Source organism: Vitis vinifera, chromosome 8 (assembly GCF_030704535.1).
Source record: "Vitis vinifera cultivar Pinot Noir 40024 chromosome 8, ASM3070453v1".
NCBI lineage: Eukaryota > Viridiplantae > Streptophyta > Magnoliopsida > Vitales > Vitaceae > Vitis > Vitis vinifera.
In genome coordinates this window covers 18,451,296-18,478,919 of record NC_081812.1, presented here as the reverse complement: position 1 = coordinate 18,478,919, position 27,624 = coordinate 18,451,296, and the positions used below count along the sequence as shown (strand labels likewise).

Sequence of the window (27,624 nt, the reverse complement as noted above, 5' to 3'; positions counted from 1 at the left end):
TTAGTTTTGGTCAACACCTGAAAACATGAATTTTTAAGACTCTCATCAGTATTTCGACCACCCTGCATAGGGCCGAAGTCACTAGACCAGATATTAGCACACCCAAGTATAAGTACCCAGAAAATGATGAGATGAATAGGGTCCCCGAGCTATCAGGCGTTTTAAGAAAAGCCAGGATTTAGATGTGAGAGCGAGGGGCACCTGCTACTCGAGCTCTTCTGTTCATGGGGCAGCCACAATATCAAATTAACTGCTTCTGGATACCTGTATTTGTCAAATGCTCTGAGCCTGGCTGAGGCAGGAAGAGGTCCAAGTGGAAACAGAGTACCCGCTTCAACTTCAATAATGGGATTCCTCCAATAAGAAAAACAAAAATTCAAATTACAAACACATATACATTTGTGGTCATCAAATATCGATTACAGTCATAATATATGGTGGCTTCTCTGGTTTCTACTGTATTCACCAATAGCCAAAAGGTAAAATTCGCTGTCCTAGCTCCCTTCTCAATCTGACTTCTCAATCTCACGGAATCTTTGATCCCAATCTTGGGTATCATAGTCTTGCTCAAACAAGTCCCTGTCAGTGCTATAGACAATCCTATCCTGCCCAATGACCGTTCTCTGAGCCATGTCCCGAGCACTCAGAAGCTGACAGATAAACAGTGACAGAGATGAATTAATTATCCCTCAAGGAAGGAAGCTTATCTACGTGGATTAAGCTTCTTCAGGGAAAAACAAAATGCAAAGGCAAGACAAACAGCTACAATGAAAGACCAAAAATTGAACAGCTAGACCATGAAAGATTAAAGTGAATTAAGGTAGCAGTATATCATCATTGTGGAAGGTCCACAAACCTTGATCGGTGTAACGTTATAAAAGGGGTACAAAAGCCTCAATTTGTGACATGTATAGAATTAATACAAAAGCTTCATACATGATAAATCCTCTCAAGTCTCACCAAGAATCAATTACCATTTAGTTAATCCCCTGTGGACAAGTGCATATTAAAAGAACAAAAGTTTGATTCACAAACCAGTCATAGAAATAAAGGCCCCAAAAGATTGTAGGCTAGTTTCTGTTTCAGTTGTTTAAACCTATCAATGGACCAAGATTCAAAGAAAATTCAATCAAAATTTCAAATCCTTTAACCCAAGGCGGCACCAAGTTAAGCATAAGAATTGAGAGAAACCAACCCAAGAGGAGTTTATCATGGTTCTTGGGTTGCCTGGAACCAAGTTGCATCCTCCATAAGATAACAACCACATAACTTTTCTAGAATAAAAATAATCAAAATGCACCTAGTTTTTACTGTACAATATAAGCATGAAATGGTTACAAAATCAACTACTTTTAGCAGCCAAAAGCCAGTTTTGAAGTATGAAAATTTAGTGTCTGTTTTCAACTGAAATTTGGGGATCCCATTAAGGAAAAAAAAAACATAGAACAAACACCTCTTTTTTTGTTTTTTTCTTTGGTGTGTGTGTTTGTGGAGGGGGGGTGGGGAGGAAGGGGAGAATGTCAAACAAGCAACTAACTAATAAATTTCAGACCACAATTAGAATTAACCACAAGACCATAACTAAAACATAGAATAAGCACTTAAACAGATACCTTTCGTCTTAGGGAAAGATCTGGTAATTCAAGGGCCCGAGCACGGAGTTCTCTTGCTAGGTTCCTTTTCTCAATTTTAGCATTTTTATTGCGAATGAGGAACCACCGGGTCAAAGGAATTGCAAAAAAAGAACCTGCATAGATCTGCAAAGTTTATGTTATAAATAAATAGATAGAAGCGAGGTTAACCAATACTTAAAAAACATGAACAAATAATCTAAAAAATAGGCAATGCTTAACAACCACAAACTGTAGCTAAAAACTACAGAATAAGGTTCTTCCAGTCAATGACCCAATTACTTGGAGATCAGATTAGCAGCAGCCCTTTTTGTTTTCGTTTCTGGTTTTGATTTTTCTTTTAGGTAACATTTTTTAAAGTCCTGAAAATATTGGTCCTGTTGGGACTCAGAACCTGAAACCTCCCATATCTCCACCCCAATCCCTTGCCACTTGAGTAAGGTCTCAAGGGCATGAGCAGCAAGCACATAACTGTGAGAACTTTTGAATGTATCAACTATTTGTTCTAAAACCAACAAGACAGACTTATTCTTCAGCATTCAAGGGTAGTAAATCTAAAGAGTAGAAAGGACTAACCACAGATTCCATTTCTGAATGAACCAATTGCCACAAGTAAAAGATGTAATCCTAGATCTCAAACCTCCAAACAACAGCATCAATGAGTTTGTTGCTATCATTAACAACCAACCTTAGTTGCCTAACTTAGATTAAATGGCATGTAACAATGCAGCATTACTGGAGATGTTCACCTTTAAAGTGATCAAAGGATTGGAAATGTATCCGTGCTTTTTTTTTATTTTTTTTTCAGCTGCCATTAAAACACAAATATACCTGTAATCCACTATACCATTTTTTTTTATGAATAATAAAGAATGCATATTAAAGTGTCATAAGGGGAAAAGTGCAAGGAATCTACCACACAATCAGTCTGGATAATTTTACCGTGTTTGCAAGCTAAGGCTTTGAATCTATCCAATTTTTTGGTGGAAAGAGATTTTGCTATAGCGATCTCATGTATGTCTAAGTTGGAGAGAGATCATTGGAAATATGATATGTCAAATCCTAGGTCTAGCAAGCTGCTTGGATTGTTCCTTCTCTTGGTCCCCTCATTCAGTGAACGAGATTGCTGATTGTTTAGTTAAACACAGAGCTAAGCAGATGGTTTCTTTTGTAGGGGATTTTCCCTCCCCTTAAGTTGTACATTGTTGCATATTTTGTTTATATTCCTGTCTCATACTTATTCAGTATAGTTATTTTGCATGCTTGTTGGGTTTTCACTTTTGATCATCCTTTGTATTTTGGAAGGATTTCTCATTCTAAAATTGACATTAATGAATAGTTCTTTTTATAGGCAAATAAGAATATTATTAATAGTGCTGAATTGATATCAATGAATAGTTAATTTCTCATAAAAAATAAACAAGAAATATTTATTACTTTCATCTCACTTGAACTTTCTTATGGTCCTTTAGCAATAGAAGTGTCTTTGTTTTTCCCCAATTTATTTAATGTTATATATATATGTATATGCATATTGTTGAGAAGGCAGAAGTTCATCGGAAAAAATGGAAAAAGAGGACAACATGAGGCACCCACTGCCCCTAGTATCATCCACTAAAGCTTTGGCAAAGATACCACGTATGCACTGGCAAAATTACAGTTTCCCAGTATTTGCCAAGAAGTCTGCCACTTGATAAGAGGAGACAACTTCAAAGAAGAAACGCTTCAGCCCCAATCTTACTGCCTATCAATTGACTGGTCCATGGTGCCCTATGATGACGGTTCACACAATGCATGGCATGTAAGAAGTCAGAGCAGAGACCGTGTCCTTTTGTAAAGTTACTCAGGCCTCTTTGACCCTTGGAATCTTATGGTGGAGCTCGTGAGCATGAATTGAAATGGGGAACTAGGGAATGGCTACTGAAACAATGAGACCCTCTCACATTGTGAATAAGACAACTATCTCCTCTAAAGTCATTTCTAGGGAATCCATCAACAGTCAATAAGAAAATGCCTCCATCGAAGGAAATATTTGTGTTCTTTCTGCCAGCCCATTTTCCTTTACTTGGTTTTCTCTAAGAAAACATAATACTCACATCCCCACAATCAGGCAGGTAAATGTGATTACTAAACTTTAAGGCAGCACATCGGAAGCAAATTTATAATAATATTCCCTAGATCACAGAAAACAGCTTATTTATTTGGAAAGTGTAGCATCAAATCACACCTGAAGTAGAGGAAATATGTCAGAAACAAATGTAATGAATCCACTTGGTGTAACTGCAACATTCCTTCAGGTAAGAACACAATAGCAATGTAAGCAACATAAAAAAAATGAATTAAAAGAAGCACACACAGAACAATAAGGGATGGTAATAGAACCTTACTTTAGCATAGTACCCAGTATAATAACTCCAAATAGATTAAGCCCACCCAATCCAATGACCATTGCCCTCTCTGAATTGCTAGTTTTACTGCAAGAAAGAAGCCAATCATATTGGGAAACTTAATCATAGAAGAGAACTTACCTGCATTAACATCATTAGAAAAAATTAAATTAAAAACCTGAATTGCCATTTCTTCTCCTTGAAGAACTTCTCAACCCCACCAACCCAATCAGTCCACCTTTTCCCAACATATTCCTTCCTTCCAGATCTCTGTGATGAAGCTGTACGTTGCAGTGATGGAAAACGATAGAGAATATTTCCCTGCACAAACATATCAGATTATGTAAATAAAAGTCAATAAGTACCATGGGCAGCAGATATCATTTTCTTTTATAGGCAAGAAGAAGTGCTGAAGATAGAAATTTCTCTGGGATGAAATTGCTAAAGATTATCTGAAGATATCATAATCTTCAGCAATTTCATCCAAGAGAAGAAGTGTCATTCATGATATAAGGCTAAGACAAAAAATAAAAATAAAATTGAATGTAATATCATAGTTTCATAGATTTACAATGATCTACTAGCTGATTGTGACGACAAGTGACATTATTCAAGACTCGTTTTACCACCATGAACAAAAAATATAAGAAAATACCCATAGAGAAATTCGGGATGAGGACACTTGATTTGTCTTTTGATATCACAACCCTCACAATTTTTCTTAAGTGGAATTTAGTAAGGTTTACAGAAGCTTAAAACGAACATCAATTTCTTTTTGGTAGAAGACCAAAAAACTTATTAGGAGAAAACTGCTACAAGAATTATCTGGACCGAAGATTGTTTATGAATGTTTTTCCCAAATATCCACAAACAAAGCAGCATATTTTAAGTGGATTCTCTGTTATAGGTAGGCATGAAAAAGAAAAGGAGAATCTCTGAGCTAAAGCAACAAGATATTCTAAATGAAATAGATAGATGATAAATGTTTGTCTAATTAAGCCCTAGTTTTGTGGTATCATTTCAAGTGTCCTGGATGATTATGTGTTTAATTCTCTTTGACAGGGTCATCATATACCTGAATGAGGTTAGCTTCCAAAACAGCACTTCTGAGGTTATGCTCTGAATTATTCTCATCAAAAAAGGTTATGCTCTGAATTATTCATAAAAGTACCGCACTGCTATACCTGGCTAAGGGCATATAGATTGAGATTTCACTATATTGAGTTCAAGTATGACATCAGTTGTATAAATGATATTTGACAATACTCTTTAAACTTGTAACTAAATGAGCACATGCTCCTCTTAAATATGACATTTTATTTGTTTATTTTAATAAATCTACTTTTTACTCATAATTACTGGTCTGTTTAGTTTGCATTAAATTGTAATATTCTCCTTATCAAAGAAAACGTCTCATTCTCTATCCATGTTTGTGCATACAGATGATAGTATTTTCTTAGAAGCAGATTTGATCTGACATGTTAAAATATAAACTTTGGCATGACAAAATGTCTTTCTTTTTACAAATAATTTGATCCAGAGCTTCTAATTTATTCATTAGTGTCCTTCAATGCTACTAAAACATTCTCAGATAAACACAGCCTTTAACTGAGAGATCAGAAAAGGCAATCCGCAAAACAAGATCAAATGAACACAATTATCCAAAAAAAGAGAGAAACTCAGTAGCATTTTTTTTTTTTTTTTAATCAGAAAACTCAGTTGCATTTTTCTAGATACATTATTTGAACACACCTCCTCATCCACTTCTGGCTGCCCTTCAAACCGCAAAAGCACAGGTAAGATGTATGATTCATCAACCTATAAGAAAAAGAGAGAGAGAGAGAGAGAGAGAGAGAGAAAATGTGTATTAGCAGAATAAGAGATTAAAAAGAAAAGACATTACTACAGTGTAAGAATTTTTTTTTGTCTTTTAATACTACCAAATTTTCAATCAGTCAATGAGAAGTTCTGTGACTGATTAAGGAGTAGAAATAATGTGGACTGATGTGTATTCCCAATGAGAAGTTAGCACAAATAAATTTCCAAATTCTGAAGCAAAACATCAGACTGGGGTTTTTAGACAAACTAGATTACATTAAACATGGACATACTAGATTGTTGTCAGCAGTCTCTAAATCAAGATATGGAGCAAGTTCTTCAGCTGTAACAACACCACCATTGGAAGATATGTATTGCCCAATCTGCAATAACAAATCAAGGAAAATAACCATATCATCATTACATTGCCACAAAAATCAATCGTTGACCCATAGCAAAATAATTGAGAAGTTAGTTCTAAGTTTCAATCAAAGGTTAGTCATAAGTTTCAATGAAAATCAAGAAAACAAGTCGGAGGTAGGGAACCTATCAAGGAAGGACTTGCATTGACATCACATTGGTCCACGACCACTGTGGTCTTCTGACATCCAAAATCCAGATAAATTTGAATGCATGAAATGAGGAATCTTACATTGTTTCATAGCATACGACTGAAGGCAGTTGATCCTTTGCAACCAAACACATTGGGGTGAAAGTATTAATTTAAATGAATAAGTGATCATTCAAAGTATACCAAAGTTTGAGGCAAGTCTGAACCCCAAAACTAAGGATTTTTTCTTTTATTCTTTTTTTTTTATTTTTTATAAGGAACCTCAAAACTAAGGAACGGATAATGTAATTGATGGTGAATGATATTGAAACATATAATAACCATTTCGCTGATAGGATCTAGAATAATTCAGTTCCAACTTTGTTTGCTGAATAAGCAAAAATGTATTTTAGTACATATATAGGCCCAAGACCCATTTTTTCTATTTTTGCATTTTCCATCTCAATCTAACAAACACTTCTTTCTTTTCAGTTGAAACCCCACCAATTCTTATTATGGCAACTCTGGAACTTATTTCAACTTATTTTCATTTCCTAGGGTAATTTCCTAAACTTTCCCAAGGAAATGGTTAGAGCAAGAGTGTGAAAATAAAGATTAATATATTGATGGATTATTCCTATCAATCATCATTCTTAAGTAATAAGAATCCCTTTAAAACTACTTTTGAAAGAAGAAGAGATACTTTCCTTAGCCTACATGAGATATCAAGCTTTTTCTTGGTTTGGCTCTCCTTTATTGTGAAGCTTAGGCAAATATGATCAAGTTACTACATATGATCTCTCATGTCCACACAACATGACATGAGTGTAGGTATGGGATTCTAGTTGAATAATTGTACAATTTGATTTTCATTGATTTACTTTTTTTACTTTCAACTTCTTTAGCAGATGATTACATTGAAAAGGAGGGTTTACTAGGTTTGAACTTTTATAAAAGTATTTAGGGATAAGAAAAAAAAGATAGAAATAAAAGTGAAAAGAAGGATAGTTTAGCTTTTTATTAATATTTAATTGACTTTTCTTTCTATTTTCCTTTAATTATATCATATCCACATGTCTACAAGTGCATCCTACAATGTGCAGCAGTAAAGGATTAGACACCTAAATGCATACTTGTAGCTTACACCAGCACCAGACCATGCAACATGGATTACTATTAAAAGTGTAAAACCTTGCCAGTTCAGCAGCTAAAGAGAATCCAGGACAGCCATCTGATGGATCCTATTTACTAGATCAAGCATACAGTGTACTTCAGTGCTTCAGGCTTTTCCAGTGCATTGCCATTGCATAAAATTATGCTGCTAATGTCTTTTATTACATCCCTTACTTTTTTTCCATCACTTTTTGATGGAAAAAGATATCCACCAGTGTTTTGGAGTTCCAGTGTATTGCACAGAATAAAAACTAGTAATTCTGTCTTTTTGTAAACTCTTCCTTTCTTGGTACCTTTTAAAGGTGATGAAAGTGAAACACAAGACAATGCACAGGACTGATATGACAAAATTCTACCTCATGAAAGTCCCTTTTACAGAAAATTTCCGTAAGCAATTTGTTTTGTGACTCCAGTAGCATTCATAGTGCAGTATAGGTTTCATTAAAGTACGTGCAAAATCAATATCATAAAATGTCAATAAACAATGGATTCTGGGATATAAACATCAACTTAGTGAAAGAGATGAACTAATTGCATGAAAATTTGAAAAATAATTTTTTTTTACCTTCAAAAAATAATTTGAAACTCCATGAGCTGAAAATCAAAATAATGCATCTTTTAAAAAGCAGAAAATTACTGAAAGGAGGTTTTATAAAAAAAGTTACAACAATGGGTGAAAAAAAAAACATTGAAAGTAACGGACCACTGAACTCAGTGCTCAAGTATTACCAACTTCCACCTCTCGTCTTCAATTCCTTGATTTGGATCACCATCCCCAAATACAAATGAGAAAACCTACATACAAGTTATTCATCAAGTTCAATTTGTTTCAAAACCAATAAACATAAGACATAATTCAGTTTTTTTTAACATACAGATTCTATAAAGTTCATCCCATCATCTTCTTTCTGTATTCGTCGCCTCCTATAGTAATATGGATCCCAGTACCTATAATGAATATTTATGTGAGATCAACTAATTGTGTGGTTACCTCAAGTTTCTTCCACATTTCAAGATATCAACATCAACTTCATAAAAGTAATAGTCTGTCAGTTCATAATGAGAACTGTTGTAACACTACAGGAGAATAGTTGTCCAGTTCATATGGGATAGAGTAGAGAATGTTTCATGTTTTATTGTACAAAGAACAAGAAGAGTATTTTTTTTCTCCTCATATGAAAAATTAAAAAAATAAAAAGAAATGAAAATTTGTGCCAATAACAGGTTTACATTTCAGAACATAAAACATGTGTTAAAAAGCCTCATAAATAGGTAAAATGCATCTTCAAATTCCCAAATAATCATCACCTCCCTTTTTTTTTTTTTCTGGGACTGAGTTGATACGGATAAACATTACTCATGCCTAGGGTGGCAAAAGCCCAGGTTTAGTCTGAGAAGGGAGGGGCATTATGCCTATTAATCATGCATGGGTCCAACCAGGACCTAGGTTCAAATTGAAGACTCCATTGCAAACTAAGCATTTTAAAAGTGGTTTAGGAAATCAATGTCAGAGTTCATGTTTGGGATGGACCCACAAGAGGCAGGCCAAATATAGACTGAGAAAGATAGTTTTTTACCAACACTGCAAATATAATTCAATGTCAATAGGTTCTATTAATACACTCTTGAAACTGTAAATAGGATTCATGTAGATGCGCCAAAGTAGCAAGGATTAAGACATAGTTGATAGTTGGGCGTGCATGGGTGTGTTTATAATTCATAAACCCTCCCCCACTGGTCATCATGATTCATTTACTTTGCTCTTCTTGAATAACCCTGTGCATATAGAACAGGAAAATTTTCGATCACTTGCTAATCAGCCCAAAATTCCTAGTACATTTATTCTCAGAAAACTGAAATACATTAATATTCTAAGCTATCAAAACATCCTTAACCCTTCTTTCCCCCAGTTGCCAATTTAAATTCCAAATTCTCTATTGACAAACTTTAATTAGAATTGCACCTCAATTCAATTCTAATTTGACAAACCAATTAGAGCATTAGAAGCATTGGGCATGGAAAAGGCTACAGTAGCAATACGTAAGGAAGAAATTATAGGATTAAGGCTCATCTGGATATATACCCATAAAGACCTTGGGCATTAGCAACTTCATTCTTTATAAAGTGGTAAACCCATTCCTCACTTTGGTTCAATCCATGTCATGTGTTTCAAAACAACAATAAATATAATGCCAGTTCAGAAATATTACCAAAACAAATCAGCTGGATTTAAATAAAAAGTGAAACCCGAATCATAAGATCTGCCTCCACGTCTTCCACGATTATCTTCATCACTGTTGCACAACAAAAATGAAAGCAATCCAATTGTCATTGTGTTGCCACTACAAAGGTGATTAATGAAAATAAAAATTCAAACAAGAACAAGAACTTGCAAAAATTTGATGAATCACGTTCAACAGATACCTTCTACTTGAGAGGAGTGCAATAATTGTCGTATAAACAAGAACAATTGAAGCAATTAGTGCTGTCCCAAAGGAAACTCTTACTAAATACTCAGCTGCTGACTGTCAAAGATTGATAGCATCACATTTTGGTCAGACACAACCTTTATGAATTTGCATTTACTATTTCAACAAGAAACATAATGAGAAATCAATACCTTTGCTTTTTCAACAAAAGGCTCAAGTTTTATCCTAAAAGACTTGGCAGCAAGTTTTGAGCGATAATCCTTTGGGAAAACATAAAGAACATCCCCTTCATCTGAAACCTGTTCAAACCATCTTGAAATGATTGCACTCACGAAATCAAGAACTTCAAAGAGCCAATGAACAAACCGTATCTTTCAATTTCAAACTCTATAGAAACAAGAAGCGCTAACATGTGAAAATTGGTTATTTGATTCTCAAATCATAGAATATAAATCTAAAAAGCAGGTGCGAAATTTTCCCTATAAATTATGAATTTTTAGAGAATATGCTTCCAATTGGCAGAAATATTGACGTTGGGGAAAAATGTAATCTATACAACGTTTTTGTACAATTACTGAAGAGAAACGCAACAAGCTCAGCCTTCTCCAGGTCCAAAAAAAATATGAAAGCTTGTTTCTTTCAATTCAGAAAATGATTAGTGTTGCATTTGTAGCTCTGAAAACACTTGGCTTCTGATGTGATAAATTCATTCATCATTCAGCTTATGAGGACAAACTTGTGTCTTTGGTTTGGTAGTTTAAAACACGGAGAGTGCCAGACTCAGCGATAAGTAATAAACTCCATTTTTGGATTATCAAATAGCGATCCCTTTTTTTCAAGGAAAAGGGCAAAAAGATAAAGATGGATTTTGGAAAAGATATATAAGAGGTTATTTTCTGGCAAAAAAAATTGAATAAGGAAAACAAATGAAATCAACGAGAATAAATAAACATTTAAAAGCATTAAGCATCCCCTTCTCTTATTCTTTCTTTGAAAGAACTAGAAGTTCGAGACTAAAATATAAAGTAAAAATCAAAATGTGCTTGCTTTTCCTTTACTAAATTTTCGCAGCGACCAAACAGAGGGCGAAAACTATAGGATCAGAAATAACTACCTCCAAGAAACCATTGGTATCGGCAGCGAGGGCCTGCAAAGCCTTCTGAGCTTCATTCAACTTAAGCCCACCCTTGCTGGCCACATCTCCAATAGTAACCCTACCACCACATGCATCAACGGCGTCCATAGCACGCTTCCGTACATTGGAGGGCAGTTTATCAGTCTCCACAATGCCTCCAGGCCTAATTCCAGAAGCAACATCAAGACCCGCTCTGACAACAGGCACGAAAACCCTAGAATTGTGAAATTTCCAGGAGTTCCTAGAAAAAACAGGGGCTTGAAATCTGGAAGGGAAACTAGGAGGTCTAAGCACGACGGAGGGTTTTAAACAGAAACATGAGGCTATGGAGGCCATTAGATTTACTAGTTCAGCGAGAGTTTAAGGATTTTCAAAAATTTTAAATTTTGGCCATGAATAGTGGGAGAGAGCTTCTTCCTGATAGCTCCCGTCAGTGATTTCGCTAGTGACTCCAATTTTCGGTTGCAGCCTACCCTTTATTCTTTCTCTCTATTAAATATCTTTTTTTTTTTTTTGGAAAGGAAGAAAGAAAGATTCCAAGCTTGCCCACAGGGATGAGGAAGGACTAAGGAGGAGTGGAGGACGCCGTTAATGTGTATTTACAACTCTGTCCATTGATTTGTGGCTCAAACCGTGGCCTGGTGGGGGGCTTGGCAATTCGAATTTGGACATCAAGGATGTTTCTGGTATTTTGTTTCCGATCAGGCGTCTATTTTCGACTAAACAATTATTTCTTGAGTCAACTCAAATAACGTTCTCTAATTCTAACTAAATCATCTGATCATCTTAATCCATAATATCAAAATTCATCTAAAACCTTTAAACAAAAATAAAATTGAAATTAAAAAAAATTATATTTTATTCTCTTGGTCAAAACTTATCTTTATCTCCTTCTACCTCTCTCCTCGACCACGATGAGGACTGGATTAGGATACGGTTTTGAGGGATTTTTAATTGAAATGACAATTACGCCCTCACTTAAACTTTTTACGATATGACTTGGTTTATGTTAATTAAAAATAAAATGATAAAAGGATATTATAAAAGAAAGTATTATCAAGACTCGAAATTTTTTGGATCTTAAAAAGAAAATTTTTAAAAATTTGCAAGTAGTACAAATAATAATATGTATTATGAATCATCCAAATCGATGATTCCTTACTAAAAAACGTTCGTCTGACATGTCGTTTGTACACATGTCATACATGTGTATATATATCCATGTATACCTAAGGTGAGTCACTAACTTTTTCAAATATTAAAACAAAATAAAATTAAAAAGAGAAAGCATAAGCTAAAAATAAATTCCATAGGTCTTCAACCCTTAGAAACCAAAGCATTGAAGAGGGGAAAAAAAGCTTGCAACAGAACAAACAAAGAAATCCAAGAATAAGAGGGACCAATCTAATTTCACAAAAATTTGCAAAATAATCAAATTTTAAACAACATTGGACTGGTACCATACAAAATTCAACAACGGTCTGCTATTTTGACCACTTACTGTAAAGCCTTCATCAACTTTACAGTAATGCATACAAAGTCACCTAGAGTTTCTCCGAAATCATTCCTGGCTTGAAGAGCCATGGGTTCGAGAAGATTCTTTGGATTTGTTAAGCGTATCTCATCTATCGAAGACTGTCAACCAAGCAGGGGTGGATTTTCCGAAGCATTGGAAGGTGGCTGAAATGATGATGGTGCTCAGTAGAAGGCTTCTTGGCAGTGCAACACAAACAAATATTAAGAGCAAAGGAGGGAACACAAACAACGTATTCATTTTCTTATGAGAGATAGACAGCCTCTATGCTACTATCTGTTCAAAGTTCAACCATTAATCCTCCAGTCAGGCAGATAGCCAACACAGCTTTGCAGGGGGAGAAGGGAAACTATAAAATATTTTATAGAACACAGCTTTGAAGTTTCCCTTTCCTCGAGGACAAGATCATCTCTTCCTTCTAAATGGAGCCACAACCTCTTCAGGCCCAAGTAATTTTAGAACTGCTACAAAATGCAACCAGAAAATTTCAATATCTTTACTTGCTAATAAGGTTTACTTATGTCAGTGAGAGATTCCTCCATTAGAAAGGCCATTCATCAACCTGTTTTTTTTTTTTTTTGATAAGCATTAATCAACTGTTTCATAACATCTCATACAACAAGCATTCCCCCTCCCTCCTTTTACCTTCCCTGGAATACCCATGAGCCAGAATGTTAAAGGTCATGCCATCTGATCCCAAACCCTTGCTAGTGATCAACAACCTCAATTGCTTCACAAGTTCTTCCTACCTCACAAAGATCCTGAAGCAAACAATTACAAGTCACCCTACATGGAAGAATACCCTCTCTCTTACCATCCTTTCCATTAATTGAAATGCTTCTTCTATTTTTCCTAATCTCCTCGATCCTTCTATCAAAGTAGCGCAAGCAATCAAGCTTGGTGCATTTCCTTTCCTCCATAGCCGTCCACAAACTCCAATGCCCGCCCCACATTTTCTTCACCACAAAGCGCCTCAATGAGACAAAAACAATCAAACCCATTAGGTAATGCTCCTTTCCCTGAAAAATCAATCAAGAAATCACATGCCTCTAAAACCCTACCTTCTCTGCAAAGCCCATCCACTAGAATCTCATAAGTCACATTCGAAAACTGGCATCCCAACTCAAGCATCTCATAGGCCATCCCAGTCCCCTCCTCAAACTTCCTTTCCCTGAAAGACCCTTTAATCAAAGTATGAAAACTAAAAACATTAGGACTACGTCCCTTATCCTTCATCTCTTTAAACATTTCCAAAGCAAGCCCGAACAGCGAATTCCGACAACTTCTGATCAAGGTATTGAATATAAACACATCAGGCTTGACCCTATCCTTAATCATCTTCGCATAAACAGCCATCGCTTTCTCATGCATACCCATTAATCAAAATATTATATACTGCTACACTAGGTTTCCCATCAATCATTCTCCCCATATTTGCAAAAGCAATCTCAGCATCGTCCAATATCCCAACCTTACAAAAAGCATTTAGCGCAAATCTGAAAATGGGTTCAGACTTCGGGCAGGAGAAAATGCCATCGGAACAGGGACAGGGGTTGGAGACCATGGGATTGATGGGTTGCGGCGCTGAGAAAGGCGGCCAACCTTATTTTTACAAAATAAGGTTTTTACATGGTACACACTAAAACACTGGGGTTTGAATATAAAGAGGGAAGAAAACGAAATAATAATAATAATAATATCCTAAGGAGGGCATGAAAAGGGCAAAAGGGGATGTATTTAACAGTGCCTCGAGCTACCGTGTGGGATTGCTCACGTAAGCCCTCCTCTTACCTCCGGCGTCTACTAACGACAATCACGATTCAAAACCTTTCTGTTCCTTCACTCTGGAAAATCTAGGTTTCATAACCGCGAAACCCTAGATCGTAGCTGGCCGATTTAATTTCTATCTTCAAATATCACCGGAGTCATTTCTTAAGAACATGATGAGAGCTCGTAGCCCCCACGCCACTTCGTCCTGCAATCTCGGTTGGCTTAGCGGAAGGCCCAGCTCTACATTCCACGGCGTGAACCTGAACGCGAGTAGGCTCAATACGGCCATGCCTTCACCAATTTCCAGTACGTGTTTGTCGATGAATTTTCAATTGGTATAAATCAGTAAGAAATTCTTCTAATGTTCAGGTTGTTTCAGAACCTTTGCGGCTATCCGTACGATGTGCAGTTCGGTTCCGGCCTTGCATAGATATACACAAGGTGAGTGTTCTCCGCCTTAAGCATTCGTATTTCAGTGTACTCCATCTTATTCCCTGGAGTTTTATATTCCCATTTGAAAATATCTTGTTCGAGAACGGATCGTTATTTGTCGATATAAAGAGCTGAACTTAAATCAGTGATTTATGGGCAGTTCAGTGCGAGTTTCTTTGTGGCCTCTAGCCCTGAAAATTCATTAAAAAACCTACCAATGGACTGTTTGTGCAATTGAGATTGGTTAAAGAAAGCCTCAAGAAGCTAGTGAACAGCACATGGATTAGGCATTTCTTTTTGTTGTTTGAAATATTGCCTCTATTTTTATACTGTTTAAATTGATTTATTTCCAGGGGAAAGTGAAACAGATTGTTGGCTCTACCCTTCGGGATACCAAGGAGGGTGGATCAACTCTCGTAACCAATTTTGAATCAGATAAGTCAGCAGCAGAGTTTGCAAAGTTGTACAAAGAGGATGGACTTACAGGTGGTCATGTTATTATGCTTGGAGCAGATCCCTTGAGTACATCTGCAGCTACGGAAGCATTGCATGCCTATCCTGGTAGGTCAATGTCTCTGCCAGTTGCCAGTAATTTTCTGTTTCTCTACTTATATGTTATCTTTCACATGTTTTTTGATCTTTTGCTGATAAATTTGTACTAGGGATGCCATACATTACAAGTAAACTAACCAATTTATTGAGTGCTAGAGGTTGTTCCTGTGAAATGACTTCGGGAACAAATATAATGGAAATATCATTTGCATTAATCTCTTAACCCCAACAAAATGCAATTGGATGAATTATGAGTTTGTGATTGGAGGTGTGTGGTCATAACTTGGTATGAGATGTTAAATTTTTCTGCCCAACAAAATGCAATTGGATGAATTATGAGTTTGTGATTGGAGGTGTGTGGCCATAACTTGGTATGAGATGTTAAATCGTGGTTATTATTTTCCTTAAGGCTTATTTGGGTCCTTAAAGCTTATTTGAGTTTTCCTTACTATTTTCCTTAAGGCTTATTTGGGTTCTCCTTAAGGTTCTCCTTGAGGCTTATTATTATTATTATTATTTTCCTTAAGGCTTATTTGAGTTATCCTTATTATTTTCCTTGAGGCTTAGTTGGGTTCTCCTTAAGGCTTATTTTGGTTCTTACTGGTTGGGGCTTCTAATTAATTTGGAAGGACTTTAGCATCCTTATTTTCTGTCATAGAACATAAAATTCCTTTTTCTTTATTACAAAGGATTGTTGTCTTTCTGTGATTGAAAGTAATGCATTTGGGGTTGCTAAAATCAACTTTTTGGCTAGTTGAATTAGAAAGCTTATAAAATTCCTCATTGAGACTTATAGGTGCTTGTTTGAAGTAAAATTACACTCATGCAATTACATTCTCTTAATACATACATAAGAAACTCTTCTGGTAGCAAGTGTCTAATTAGGCAAGCTACTCTTTAGTTGTCCTAGAATCTAAAATAATAATGCACTGGTTCTTTTCTTTTTTGTTTGACTCATTAAATTGAATTACGGAACACAAAATATTAATATTCACGTTATCTTCCTCATAGGCATTAAAGTCTTTGGGGTTGTATTATTCATTTTTCACTCTTTATGGTTGATAATATGTTTAAACTTACAGATTTTTCCTCTGCTGAACTTACTGTGAGGACTGTTAACATCTAGGCGGTTTGCAAGTTGGAGGGGGAATCAATTCAGAAAATGCCCTGAGATACATAGAGGAAGGAGCTAGCCATGTCATTGTCACATCTGTATGTGTTCACTTTTTGTTGCCCTTAACATATGCATATGTTTCTGAAAGCTACACGATCAATAACAAATGAAAGTTTTAATATATATATGGATAGAATATATTTTCCTCATTACCTCCAAAGTTTATATAATTATGCTCTCAAGTTCTTTACAGGTGTTAATGGGTAATAGATTGATTGGAATAGTTGTAATTTTTCTGTTAACATGTGCAAGCTACATAATCAATATAATTAGAACTTTTTTCCAACTTAAAACCAGGAGCCAGAACTCAATGGTCTGTAAAATTGTTGTTGTGGACAAGCAGAATGGGAAGGGTATCTTGAAAAAGTCAAGTGAGGGAAAGGAAGGATGAGTCAGAAATTTTTGTTTCATACCTCTTGTGTCGCCCTTGCATTCCTCCTATCTTGTTTTATGATCGGGGAAAATTAGCATGTCTTCTAAAGTACCCTATTTGTCTCTATGGCAAAGTAGTTCTTTGAAATGAGTTTTATTGTTTTGAACATAAACCTTTTGGAAGTCCTGTAGCCTTGAAAGAAATATTAAATATATGAGAATTAATTTTCACCTTCTCACATTATTTTCCATTAATAAGAAAAGCTTTTTTTTTTTTTTTTTTTGGGAATTTCACGATTTTGATTAGCAGGCTGAAACCATATTCAAATTTTATCTGACATTTCTTTGGGGAAGTTCCCCTGCACAAAGTTATTGTTTGTGCAACTCATCTTATCATACCAAACAATTTGAAACTCTAACCCAGTTAGACTAGCCTGCACTGACCAAGTTTTTGGATTTCCTTAGTTGCTTTTTGGGTGCATGAGAATGACATATTACAAATTTGGGTATCCTCTGTTAGAAGACTTCTGACGCTTTTTTTTTCTTTTAATACTTCTGAATTTTGATGCAGTATGTATTTAACAATGGGCAAATGGACCTTGAAAGGCTTAAAGACCTTGTCCATCTTGTTGGGAAACAGAGGCTTGTGTTAGATCTTAGCTGTCGAAAGAAGGTATAACATTTGGACTGATATGCACTGGTTAAATGTTTTGGAATTGGTGAAGATTATGTTCATTTTCTCTTCTCTTGGTTTTCCAACATAATAAGAATATTTGGCACTCAAATAAGGGTCAAGTCAGTATTACTGGACTGTCAGTCTCTTGACATATTTATGCTGAACCTCCCTGTATGCTTGAAATTAACAGGGGATGTCTTAATTGGAAGTTTGGAATTGAAATTCAGCATGAAAATTGAATTTGCAGCACTCACATATTTAATTTTAGACTGATGTCTTTTGCTCAGATATTGAATGTTGATTACTCAAAAACACATTGGTATTTTAGCCTGGGGCTGCAGCTCGGAGCCCTAGTGCAAGCCAGGAACTCGAGTTTGAAGTTATAATATAAATGACTGTCTTAAGAATTAGAGAAGAACAAAAAATTGAACTTGTTTGAAGAGCTCCCACTGCTCTTTTTTCTCCTTAGTCAACATCCTTAGTTTTTTAATAGGCTTATCTAAAAACCTGTAAGCTTTTTCTACCATATTTTCCTCAGTTCTACATGTGCTGATTTTGATGTGCAGGAAGGTAAATATGCAATTGTCACTGATAGGTGGCAGAAGTTCAGTGATGTATGTCTTGATCAGGAAATATTGGATTTTCTTGCAAGCTACTCTGATGAGTTTCTGGTCCATGGTGTTGATGTTGAGGGGAAAAAGTAAGTCCAACAATGTTGCTTTGTTCTACCTCCTCTTATCATGACTCCGTATCTAATGCTTTAAGACTTCCATGTCCTGTTCTGATTAAAATAAATAAATAAATTTTATTTCCTGTTCAATTTTGAATTGGTTAATTGGTTTTAGCAATTATGCTAGTTAGTGAAGATTATGATTGTTATTTAGAGGGTGTTTGGTAAATCAACTTAATGACTTCATTGAAGTTGTTAAGCATATTATATATATTTTGGTAAAATAACTTAATATTATAATTTAAAAATAAAAATGACTTTGGTTAATCAATTTAATGACTTAATATGATTTAATAACTTAAGCATAATTTAACTTAAAGTCATCTTAAGTCATTAAACATTAAAAATTAAGTTTTACCAAATGCTCTTTTAGTTAGTCTAATCTGCTGGCCTTCTTGTGTATTATCAATTTGTGGATTTAACCTCCAAAAATGAATCTGCTTGAAATGCGTGTTGCAGATTTCTGGCAACTCTAACAGACAAAGTTAAGAATTTAAGAAACCAATGGGATGAAACTAAGTGGTACAGTCAAACCCTGGGTTGGAATATGTAATCCATGCCCTGTGCTGCTAGGCAAGAAGTTTTACCTTGCTGCATAAGGCCTATAGGCCTTTAGAAGGCACTAAACAAATGTTGTAATTTATTATAATGCAAGAAGCAGGTATGGTTATATTTGGGGTTTACAGGAGTAAAATGTATTTACACCTTGTAACTTTGTGGAGTCTGGAGCTGACAGTATGTCCAAAATCTCCACTCTTCGGTCTGCTGCTTTTGCTTCATGCTCTTTGCACATTGATATTCCATTTTTTGTATTTTAATCTTTTTTCTTCTCACAAAATTTCCTTGTCAGCCAGCCATGTCCTTGAATCAGCAAACTATGACTCACACCTTTTTGAAGTCTTATTCTTAGAGTACCTTCTCTACTGCAATTGCAGAGCAATGTATTCATCTAAATTACCCGGTGTCAACTATTTGTGTATTGCAGGCTAGGAATAGATGAGGAGCTTGTGGCATTGCTTGGCAAGTACTCACCGGTGGGTAACATCATTTTGCACCTGTTCTTATGTTTCAATTCCTCATATTCATATCTTCTACCCTCTCTTACTACTTCACTTCCCTTTCCTGCTTCCATATGCCTGGAGCATTGATGGATTCACGAAAGTATGCTTTCATTTAGTCTATGCCCTGATTACTTTCACAGCTGAAGGAATTTGTTTTCTTTCATTTTGTTGTCTAAATGCTGAGATAGTCCATTGGTTTGTGTGAAGTGCTACCTACGAAATGCTGTATTCTGAGGTCCTACCTTGATGCCACTAACAGGTGGTGGAATGCTTAAATGCAAACCAAGACCTTCATCTTCTGAATTGTCCTTATGTGACAGCTTGTTTCTGTAAAATGGGTGTTGTGCATTTTTGTTATGGCTGCAACCAATTGATGATGAGGCCCCAATAAACACTGAACCTTATGTTCTTTGGCCCCAAGGTTTGCAGCTGTGTAGGCATTGTGCCTTGTTATGATGGAATTCGAGCTAGCCCATGAGATAATTAATGCATATGCTCCCTTTTCAGATGCCGACTTATTTGTTCAAACTGTTTGCATTTTTGTTTGATGCCAGATTCCAGTGACATACGCTGGTGGAGTTACTGTAATGGCTGATTTAGAGAGGATAAAAGTCGCAGGGAGTGGTCGTGTTGATGTTACTGTGGGTAGCGCTCTAGATATTTTTGGAGGCAACTTGGCATACAGGGATGTTGTTAATTGGCATGCCCAACAGGAGGCCTTGACAGTTTAGTGGCTTTGAATAATTGTGTTTGCATTTGATTTTAAGTATGCAGAGAGGTTTCAGCTTAAGCATGCAGGAGGCCTCATTGTGCTTCACATCGGCTTTCAGTTTTAAGTATGCAGGGACGAGTAGGCTGTATGTTATGAATTTTTACCTTATTCTTATCTCGTTGTATTTATTCGTCATTTCAACTGGAAACCCATTGATGCTAATTCAGGAGTCAGGACTACTAATAAGTCAGGCTTTGGGAGCTTTGTTGGTTTTTTTCTTTCCTTTAAATATCACAATATAGAGATTGGACCCTAGCGTTTGCAGCATAAAGGAGTGATATGAGAACTGGTTCCGTTACTCTAGCAGGAGGGCTGGATTTTAACTTATTTCATGTTTTATGCCTGCCATGGGATTGTTATGCACCATTTTCTTATCTTCTTTATTTACTTCTAACGGGGCTTTTAGACCCACAGGATAACCCTGTGTTAATTGAGAACTTGGGCCAAAAACGGCATTGGACTCAGATAGGGCTTGCGAATGAGTGCGTGGTAAGCCCAGTAAAATCTGCACTGAACAAAAATGCTTTGAATTTCACACTGGGATGATTGGAAAAAGATCGGTAATTTATTAGTCTCATATTTAACCGGGGTGTGACTGCTATCAATTTCTTTATTTTGTTGAAAATATTCATGTCATCAAAACCATGCGTCAAATGACAAGACACATTCCCGGGTTCTTCATAAATCAATATAAATTTTAAATTTCCATGGACAGGAGTAGTGAGATTCATATTTAAAAAAAAAGTCAAACAGCTAATCGGAGTTAGTAAGGGTTTGTTGATCATATTTTCTAAAATTTGTTTTTAAAAACTATTTTTAAAATCAAATGATTTATATTTTTTTTTAATTTTTAAAAATCAATGAAATTAATTTTTATATGTTCTTTAAAAATTATTTTTTAATTTATTTTATTTTAAAAAATTATGTCTAAAGAATAACAGTGAAATAATGATAAAATTTTTTAAAACAGTTTTCTTTTCTTAAATCATAGGGCAAAACAAGCTCTAATATATTTTAATACAGATTACAGATAATGCCTCCCATGTCCCATCGCGGTATCAGTTAATACTTAATATCCAATAGGGAGAGGCTCCTGGCTACTGATGAGAGAAGCGTACTAAGCAGCAACCGTTGGGAAAATTCTAACCACCAATCACTCACAAAACACGATGATGATAAATAAGCAATATATATCCGTCATTTCATTCGCCATACGCAGCAAAGGAACCAAAAATGCTTCTCCACAGGCCTCTAGTGATGCCTGGGGTTTTGTATTCAAGAAATAGCAACGGCTACAGAGCATCACTATCCTCATCTCCACAGAGAAGAGCCATGTCCGGCTTCGAAGCTCGAGTCTCTCTCGTGCTGGCTCTAGTCTCCCAAGCCTCTTCTGTCTCCCAGCGACGTAAATGTTAAATTCTTACCATCTTCAATAAATTGTTGATTTATTTTTTTTAGTCTCACGTCGATTCTCTGACAGTTTTGATGGATTTGGCTTCCGAGACCACAAAATATGCTTTCCCTCGGCGGTTCGAGAGTTCCAACCTGGAGGAAGCCTTGATGTCTGGTACTCCTCTTTCAATTTCCCTCGCCGCCGTGTTTGTTTGGAACTTGTTATGTCTCTTTGTCTTAGGTTCTTATTTTCTTCCGTCTTTATAGTTCCGGATCTTGAGACCGTGAAATTCAAGGTTTTGAGCCGGAAAGATCAGTACGAGATCAGAGAAGTTGAGGTATGGATACTTTCTTTTTTTTCTCTAAATCTCTTCATTGTTCCATTCAAAGGTTCATTCATTCAATTGATTTTTATTTATTTAATTTTTTTCCTGTCAACTTCTCTACATCAAACGCAGGAAAAAATTGTTTTGGCATGATCTCTATAAATTAATTTCTTGACATTTCCTTGCTAATTACTGGATTGTATCGAGTTATTAGGATTGAAGAAAACAAGGGAAAACAGGGGATTTAGGATTGAAGAAAACAGAGGACTTCTAGAGTTTGTTGCTGAAGAAAATATTGAACAAGAGAAGCTTTAAATAGAAGCTTATAACAGAATGTGAAACTACCTTCTTAACCTCTAGATTTGTTCTAACAAACTAACAATTAAGCCAACTATTTACAACTTAACCATTGGCCTTAACAGCCCCACTCAAAGTTTCTTAACAAAGGAAACTTGGAGCTGGAAATGAGCTTTGTCAAGACATCTGCCGTTTGATCTATTGAAGGAACATGTTGAACCAGCACCTTCTTCCATAGAACTTTCTCTCTGACAAAGTGTAGATCTAATTCAACATGCTTTGTCCTAGTATGCAATACGGGATTTGCTGCAAGCTTTACTGTACTCGGATTATCCCACCAGGCTATAGGTATTTTAGTTATAGCTACCCTTGACTCCTCAAGTAAAGAAGTTAACCAAGTTAATTCTGCCACAATGTTTGCAAGACTTCTATATTCAGCTTCTGTAGATGAACGGGAAATAGTACATTGCTTCTTAGAGTACCATGACACCAAGTTTTCACCAAGAAATACACAATAACCTGATGTAGACCTCCTGTCATCAGGATCCGTGGCGCAATCAGCAGCAGCAAATCCCACCAACTTCAGCTGAGATGATCTTCTAAGATGTAGGCCATAATCCAAAGTTCCACTTAAGTATCTTAGTATCCTCTTGACCGACTTCCAGTGAGATTCAAGTGGATTTTGCATGAATTGACACATCCTATTGACACAATAGGAGATCTCTGGTCTAGTAATGGTTACAGATTGGAAGGCTCCAACTATGCTTGTTTACAGTTGTTCGTTCTCCACAGGGTCACTTCCATAAACAGATAATTTGAGTCCACTAGTCATTGGTGTACTGCTACTCTTGGCAAACTGCATCTTGGTTTTGCAAAATAAATCCTTGATGTACTTGGTTTGAGAGAGATGAAGTCCTTCAGTTGTATGCCTCACTTGAATGCCTAGGAAATAGTCTACTTCACCAAGATCCTTTAAGGTAAAGTTCTAATTCTATTGATTGATGATAGTTTGAACTTCTTCACTGTTGCATCCAGTAACTAATATGTCATCAACATAGACTAGGACAAATATAGTATGAGTAGTAGTAAACCGAATAAACAATGATTGATCAGATCTAGCTGTGATGAATCCAAAGGCAAGGAGAGCATTACGTAGTTTCTCAAACCAAGCTCTAGGGGCTTGCTTTAATCCATATAAGGATTTGTGTAATCTGCATACCAAATGAGGTTGCTTAGGATCCACAAATCCAAGAGGTTCTTCCATGAACACCTCTTCTTAGAAGTCTCCATTCAAAAATGCATTGTTAATATCCAATTCCCTAACAACCCGATTCCTTGCTAAGGCAATAGTTAACACCACTTTGATAGTTGTTGGCTTAACCACAGGGCTAAAAGCTTCCATCAAATTAGGGCTATGTGTCATTTCTTGTGTGTTTTCTTTTGTTGTTCTTGTATTCATCTACGGGAGGGGACATTGGCAACATTCTTTATGAATTTGTTTATCAGCCATAACTTTTCCAACTCCTGTACCAGTCCCAGTATTTGCTCATTGGTTGAAATTTCAGGTATTTGAATGGCTTATGTGTGTTTATTTATTCCCATATCAGTATATGCAGTGCATACAAAACTTGTGAACTGGTCCTCCCTATAAATCTCAACCGATTTGAAATCCTAATCCATTTGATGTGGAGTTCATTTTGCAGTGCTTATAAAAAACACTTCTATCATTAAGAAGGTGCTTTTGAAGAAAAATCAAACATTTGGTAAAATTTAGAAAGTACTTTTAAAAAATTGAAAAATCACTTGTAATGATTCATTGAGAAACAATCAATAGGTGATTCTCCAAAAAAATGCTTTTAGTATTTCAAATAGAAACACTCCCAAACACATTCTTGGTGTACTTCCTTTTTTAAAGTTATGGATATGGTAAATGATAATAATCCTAAAAGGGAAAAATCATATGAGGACTTGCTCTGTTGCTAACAAGAGAATGAATGAGGAAAAAAAATGCACTTTCTATGGTCATTCTATTTTATTAATTACCATAAAATAAAACAGGATAGAAAATTGCTTTAATGTGAGACTTTTGGTTGAGTTGTCAATTCTCTCTACCATATAGTAAATCTATTGACTCCAGCCTTGCTGCGCTAGTGTCATGTTAATAATTTTGTTATTACTGGTGGCTTTTCAGAAACATTATCCCTTCCCTCTCCTATTAGAATGGTCATTTCTCAACTCAACTTACAATTGCCCTCTCACGCTTCCCTTTTAATTGATAACCCATCTTGTTAAATTTTCTTTATATCCTTGTTCTTGTTATCATAGATTTTATCTAAATTATTGTTCTCTTTTTGAAACAGCCTTATTTTATAGCTGAGACAACCATGCCTGGGAAGAATGGGTTTGACTTCAATGGTTCATCTCAATCCTTTAATGTTTTAGCTGAGTACCTGTTTGGTAAGGTAGTTAAAATTTTCTAGAATGAGTAACTGCCATATTCTTTTGTATGCCTACCTTTCTCAGTTTGCCTATTCTGGCCCTTGTGCTCTTTTTAGAATACAACAAAGGAGAGGATGGAGATGACTACGCCTGTTTTTACTCGTAGGGACCAATCTGATGGGAAGAAAATGGAAATGACAACACCTGTGATAACAAAGAAGGTAAGGCTTTTCTATGGATCATTTCTTAATCACTAGAGTTTGAAGACTTTTATAGTGAATTATTTTTGACATATGTTCCTATATCCAATCACTACTCACTTGGGATGTGCATTTTGTATTTGTCTTCTCAGTCTCTTCCTGGAAATTTGATTAAAAAATTCAAAATTATTGAATGTTAACATGCTTCTGACCAAACTAGGGTATAGTTTAAGTTCCCGTCAAAATTAAAACGTAAATAATTTTAGTTGGAGTGGCTTGCCTCCAGTTAAGGGGTGGTTTGTTTTTGACCTTTTTGCTTGTAAGGCTTTAGCTGCCTTGTATACGTCCTGTATACTTTGGGGCTTTTGAGCCTTCTTTTATTGAATTCTGTGATTGCTTATCAAAAAAAAAAAAAATTAAAACGTAAATAATTAAATATCACAAATTTCTAGAGTTTTAATCAAATGTTGGATTTTTGTTGTTATGCATGGCCAAAACTTCGAAAGCTACAAAATTCAAATGTTTAGAATATAGAGATTTCAAGACTGGTGTGAACCTTGAAAATTTATCCCATTCGTTTGATTATTCAGGAAACATTTCATACAAAGATCTGAAGTCCATAGACTGGATCATGAAATCATACAGTAGGCAATTGTTAGCTATGAAGCCCTCTTAGCTAGGCTTCGTATAGCAAATTTTTTTTGCCTTTGTACATGCAGAACACAAACAGTTCAATTTCAATGTGAATTTATGGAGTTCCTAACTTTCTTTTCTGTTTTTGAAATCTCTGTACTTATAGTTTAATTTTATCATCATCTAATCTTAATATAATGTTATCAGCTGCAAGACCAGGATAAATGGCAGATGTCTTTTGTCATGCCTGCAAAATATGGTGCTGATTTGCCATTACCTAAAGATCAATCAGTAAGAATCAAAGAAGTGCCAAGGAAAATTGTTGCTGTTGTCGCCTTTTCAGGTTTGTACTTCCCTCCACCAGGGACTTAGAGAGTGGGATATGGGTTTTAATCTATGAAGATCTTCTTGATCATCAATTCTTTTATAATTTAAATACAAAATTTATTTATTGAAATGGCAGCAGTAAAGTCATAAGGGTATCCAACTATTAGAACAACAGATCATATCAAGATTATTTTGTCAAGTACATACAACTATGGAAATTTTAATTAATGTTAAGCACCTAGTTATATGATTTCTGTTTCATTTCTGCTTGATACCTGTCTTATATATGATAAAAAATGCCAGATGATTGATGGTACAAAATTATTAGCTGTCACACACATAGTACACACTGCCTAGCTTGTATATCCTGGTATGAGAATTGAAAGATGTTGTTCTGGATCTGCATGAAGAAAATCTTGGCTGCAATGCATGTATATCATTCATTGCAGTTCAATGAACAGAAATGTTAGCATGGATTCATTAAAAGGTTTTGAGTCTTCAGTAGTGGATCCCGACATGGCCTATAATCTTGTCTCTTCTTCTCAAATCAGGTTTTGTTACTGATGAAGAAGTTAAACTTCGGGAATCAAAACTAAGAAGCGCTCTAAGAAATGACAAACAGTTTCAAGTAAAAGAGGGAGCTCCAGTGGAAGTTGCACAGGTGAGATTCTTAATGAATTATTCATGAAATTGATATATCTGAGAAAAATTGATTCTTTAGCAGTATTTGTACAGAATTCTATTTTGAAATGTAATCCCTGTTCTCTCTATCTGGTTGCAGTACAATCCACCATTTACGCTTCCATTTACACGCCGTAATGAGGTTGCATTGGAAGTAGAAAGGAAGCAAGTTTAACTCGTCAGTATAAAAAATATAGCAAGTTACACCCTTTCCCCTGAATATTTAACATTGAGATATGCCGAGTATACGACCGCTCCAATGTAAAATCAGTAAAAACTGCTTATCAGATATCAGCCTGAGGAGGCACACATGTAATATTTTATGTAAATACCCTGAGATTAATGATACTGATTGTATAAATTTAAAGAAATACCCGTTTTGCATTTTGAAGTGCATCATGATATTAATTTTCTGTTTAACATCATGAACTCCTCTGATGATTGATTTTCTACTAGGAGGAACCTAGTTTCAGAAGCACTGGAATAATTGCTGAGGTGGTGCTTAGTCTTACATGATATCAGCCATTACTTATAAACACTGTAGTGTCATAATCTAGGACTGTACTTCATATGCCCTTATGCTCTTTGTCATTACAATCCATGCGACCTTCCAACCCTTTTGGTGCTCCGATGTGATCATATATTACCTTACTGGTGCTGTTTGTTGATCTTCCTTGGACATAATTAGACAACTTTTAAACTTTCTCTGCTTGTCCTCAGAGGGTAACCTTTACTTTTTTGTGAATATTTTCATGATTTTCTGCCATCATATTCCACAAGGCAAGGCTTGCTTAATGTTGTACACTTGTACTCCATACAGAATGGTTTGCTCACAATGCATTCCATGGTCTGGTTTGATACGTGCTAGATCACATGAAAATTCCAAAACAGCCCTCCCCTTCCTCTCTTCCAGCTAATTGAATTTCACATTCAGTTTCTGCCTTTCCTCCAAGTTTGACTTCCCACCTTTCACATAATCTCTCAAACTTTTCCTCCAAGTTTATGAAAAAAACATTAGACCAGCTATAAGCTATTCCCTTCTCCCTTCAAATTTCTCAATTTACTAGTTATTTTGGGAAAGTAGGCAAATTTTTTTATTTGAATTTATCATCGACTTTATTTTGATGTTTGAA

General features: G+C 35.6%; 3 protein-coding genes across 6 annotated transcripts; 2 read left to right on the top strand and 1 right to left on the bottom strand.

Annotated features, from left to right (window-relative positions):
* Positions 1-338: 338 nt before the first annotated feature.
* LOC100240863 (iron-sulfur cluster biosynthesis family protein) lies at positions 339-11,778 on the bottom strand. Of its 2 annotated transcripts, none has more exons than XM_010655786.3 (13): positions 11,103-11,778; positions 10,180-10,287; positions 9,984-10,084; positions 9,770-9,853; positions 8,435-8,507; positions 8,289-8,354; positions 6,130-6,219; positions 5,771-5,836; positions 4,197-4,339; positions 4,019-4,105; positions 3,859-3,922; positions 1,614-1,757; positions 339-650 (listed from the first exon to the last, which is right to left on the bottom strand). In XM_010655786.3, the coding sequence occupies exons 1-13, from the start codon at positions 11,457-11,459 to the stop codon at positions 507-509; spliced, it is 1,527 nt and encodes a 508-aa protein (XP_010654088.1). In that variant the 5' UTR covers positions 11,460-11,778; the 3' UTR covers positions 339-506. The 2 variants fall into 2 exon arrangements, with proteins under 2 accessions (XP_010654088.1, XP_019077385.1); XM_019221840.2 differs by having other exon boundaries at positions 10,180-10,300; positions 11,103-11,696.
* Positions 11,779-14,339: 2,561 nt separating this feature from the next.
* On the top strand, positions 14,340-20,451 carry LOC100251095 (1-(5-phosphoribosyl)-5-[(5-phosphoribosylamino)methylideneamino] imidazole-4-carboxamide isomerase, chloroplastic). 2 transcript variants are annotated; one of them, XM_010655787.3, is made up of 8 exons: positions 14,340-14,733; positions 14,807-14,868; positions 15,213-15,420; positions 16,538-16,623; positions 17,529-17,630; positions 18,200-18,333; positions 19,349-19,397; positions 19,979-20,451. In XM_010655787.3, the coding sequence occupies exons 1-8, from the start codon at positions 14,598-14,600 to the stop codon at positions 20,153-20,155; spliced, it is 954 nt and encodes a 317-aa protein (XP_010654089.1). In that variant the 5' UTR covers positions 14,340-14,597; the 3' UTR covers positions 20,156-20,451. The 2 variants fall into 2 exon arrangements, with proteins under 2 accessions (XP_010654089.1, XP_010654090.1); XM_010655788.3 differs by lacking the exon at positions 19,979-20,451 and adding an exon at positions 19,632-19,938.
* An 804-nt stretch (positions 20,452-21,255) lies between these two features.
* LOC100256254 (heme-binding-like protein At3g10130, chloroplastic) lies at positions 21,256-26,916 on the top strand. 2 transcript variants are annotated; one of them, XM_002282508.5, is made up of 8 exons: positions 21,256-21,601; positions 21,677-21,763; positions 21,856-21,926; positions 24,572-24,673; positions 24,767-24,871; positions 25,691-25,826; positions 26,362-26,471; positions 26,592-26,916. In XM_002282508.5, the coding sequence occupies exons 1-8, from the start codon at positions 21,430-21,432 to the stop codon at positions 26,664-26,666; spliced, it is 858 nt and encodes a 285-aa protein (XP_002282544.1). In that variant the 5' UTR covers positions 21,256-21,429; the 3' UTR covers positions 26,667-26,916. The 2 variants fall into 2 exon arrangements, with proteins under 2 accessions (XP_002282544.1, XP_010654092.1); XM_010655790.3 differs by having other exon boundaries at positions 21,314-21,607.
* Positions 26,917-27,624: the final 708 nt, after the last annotated feature.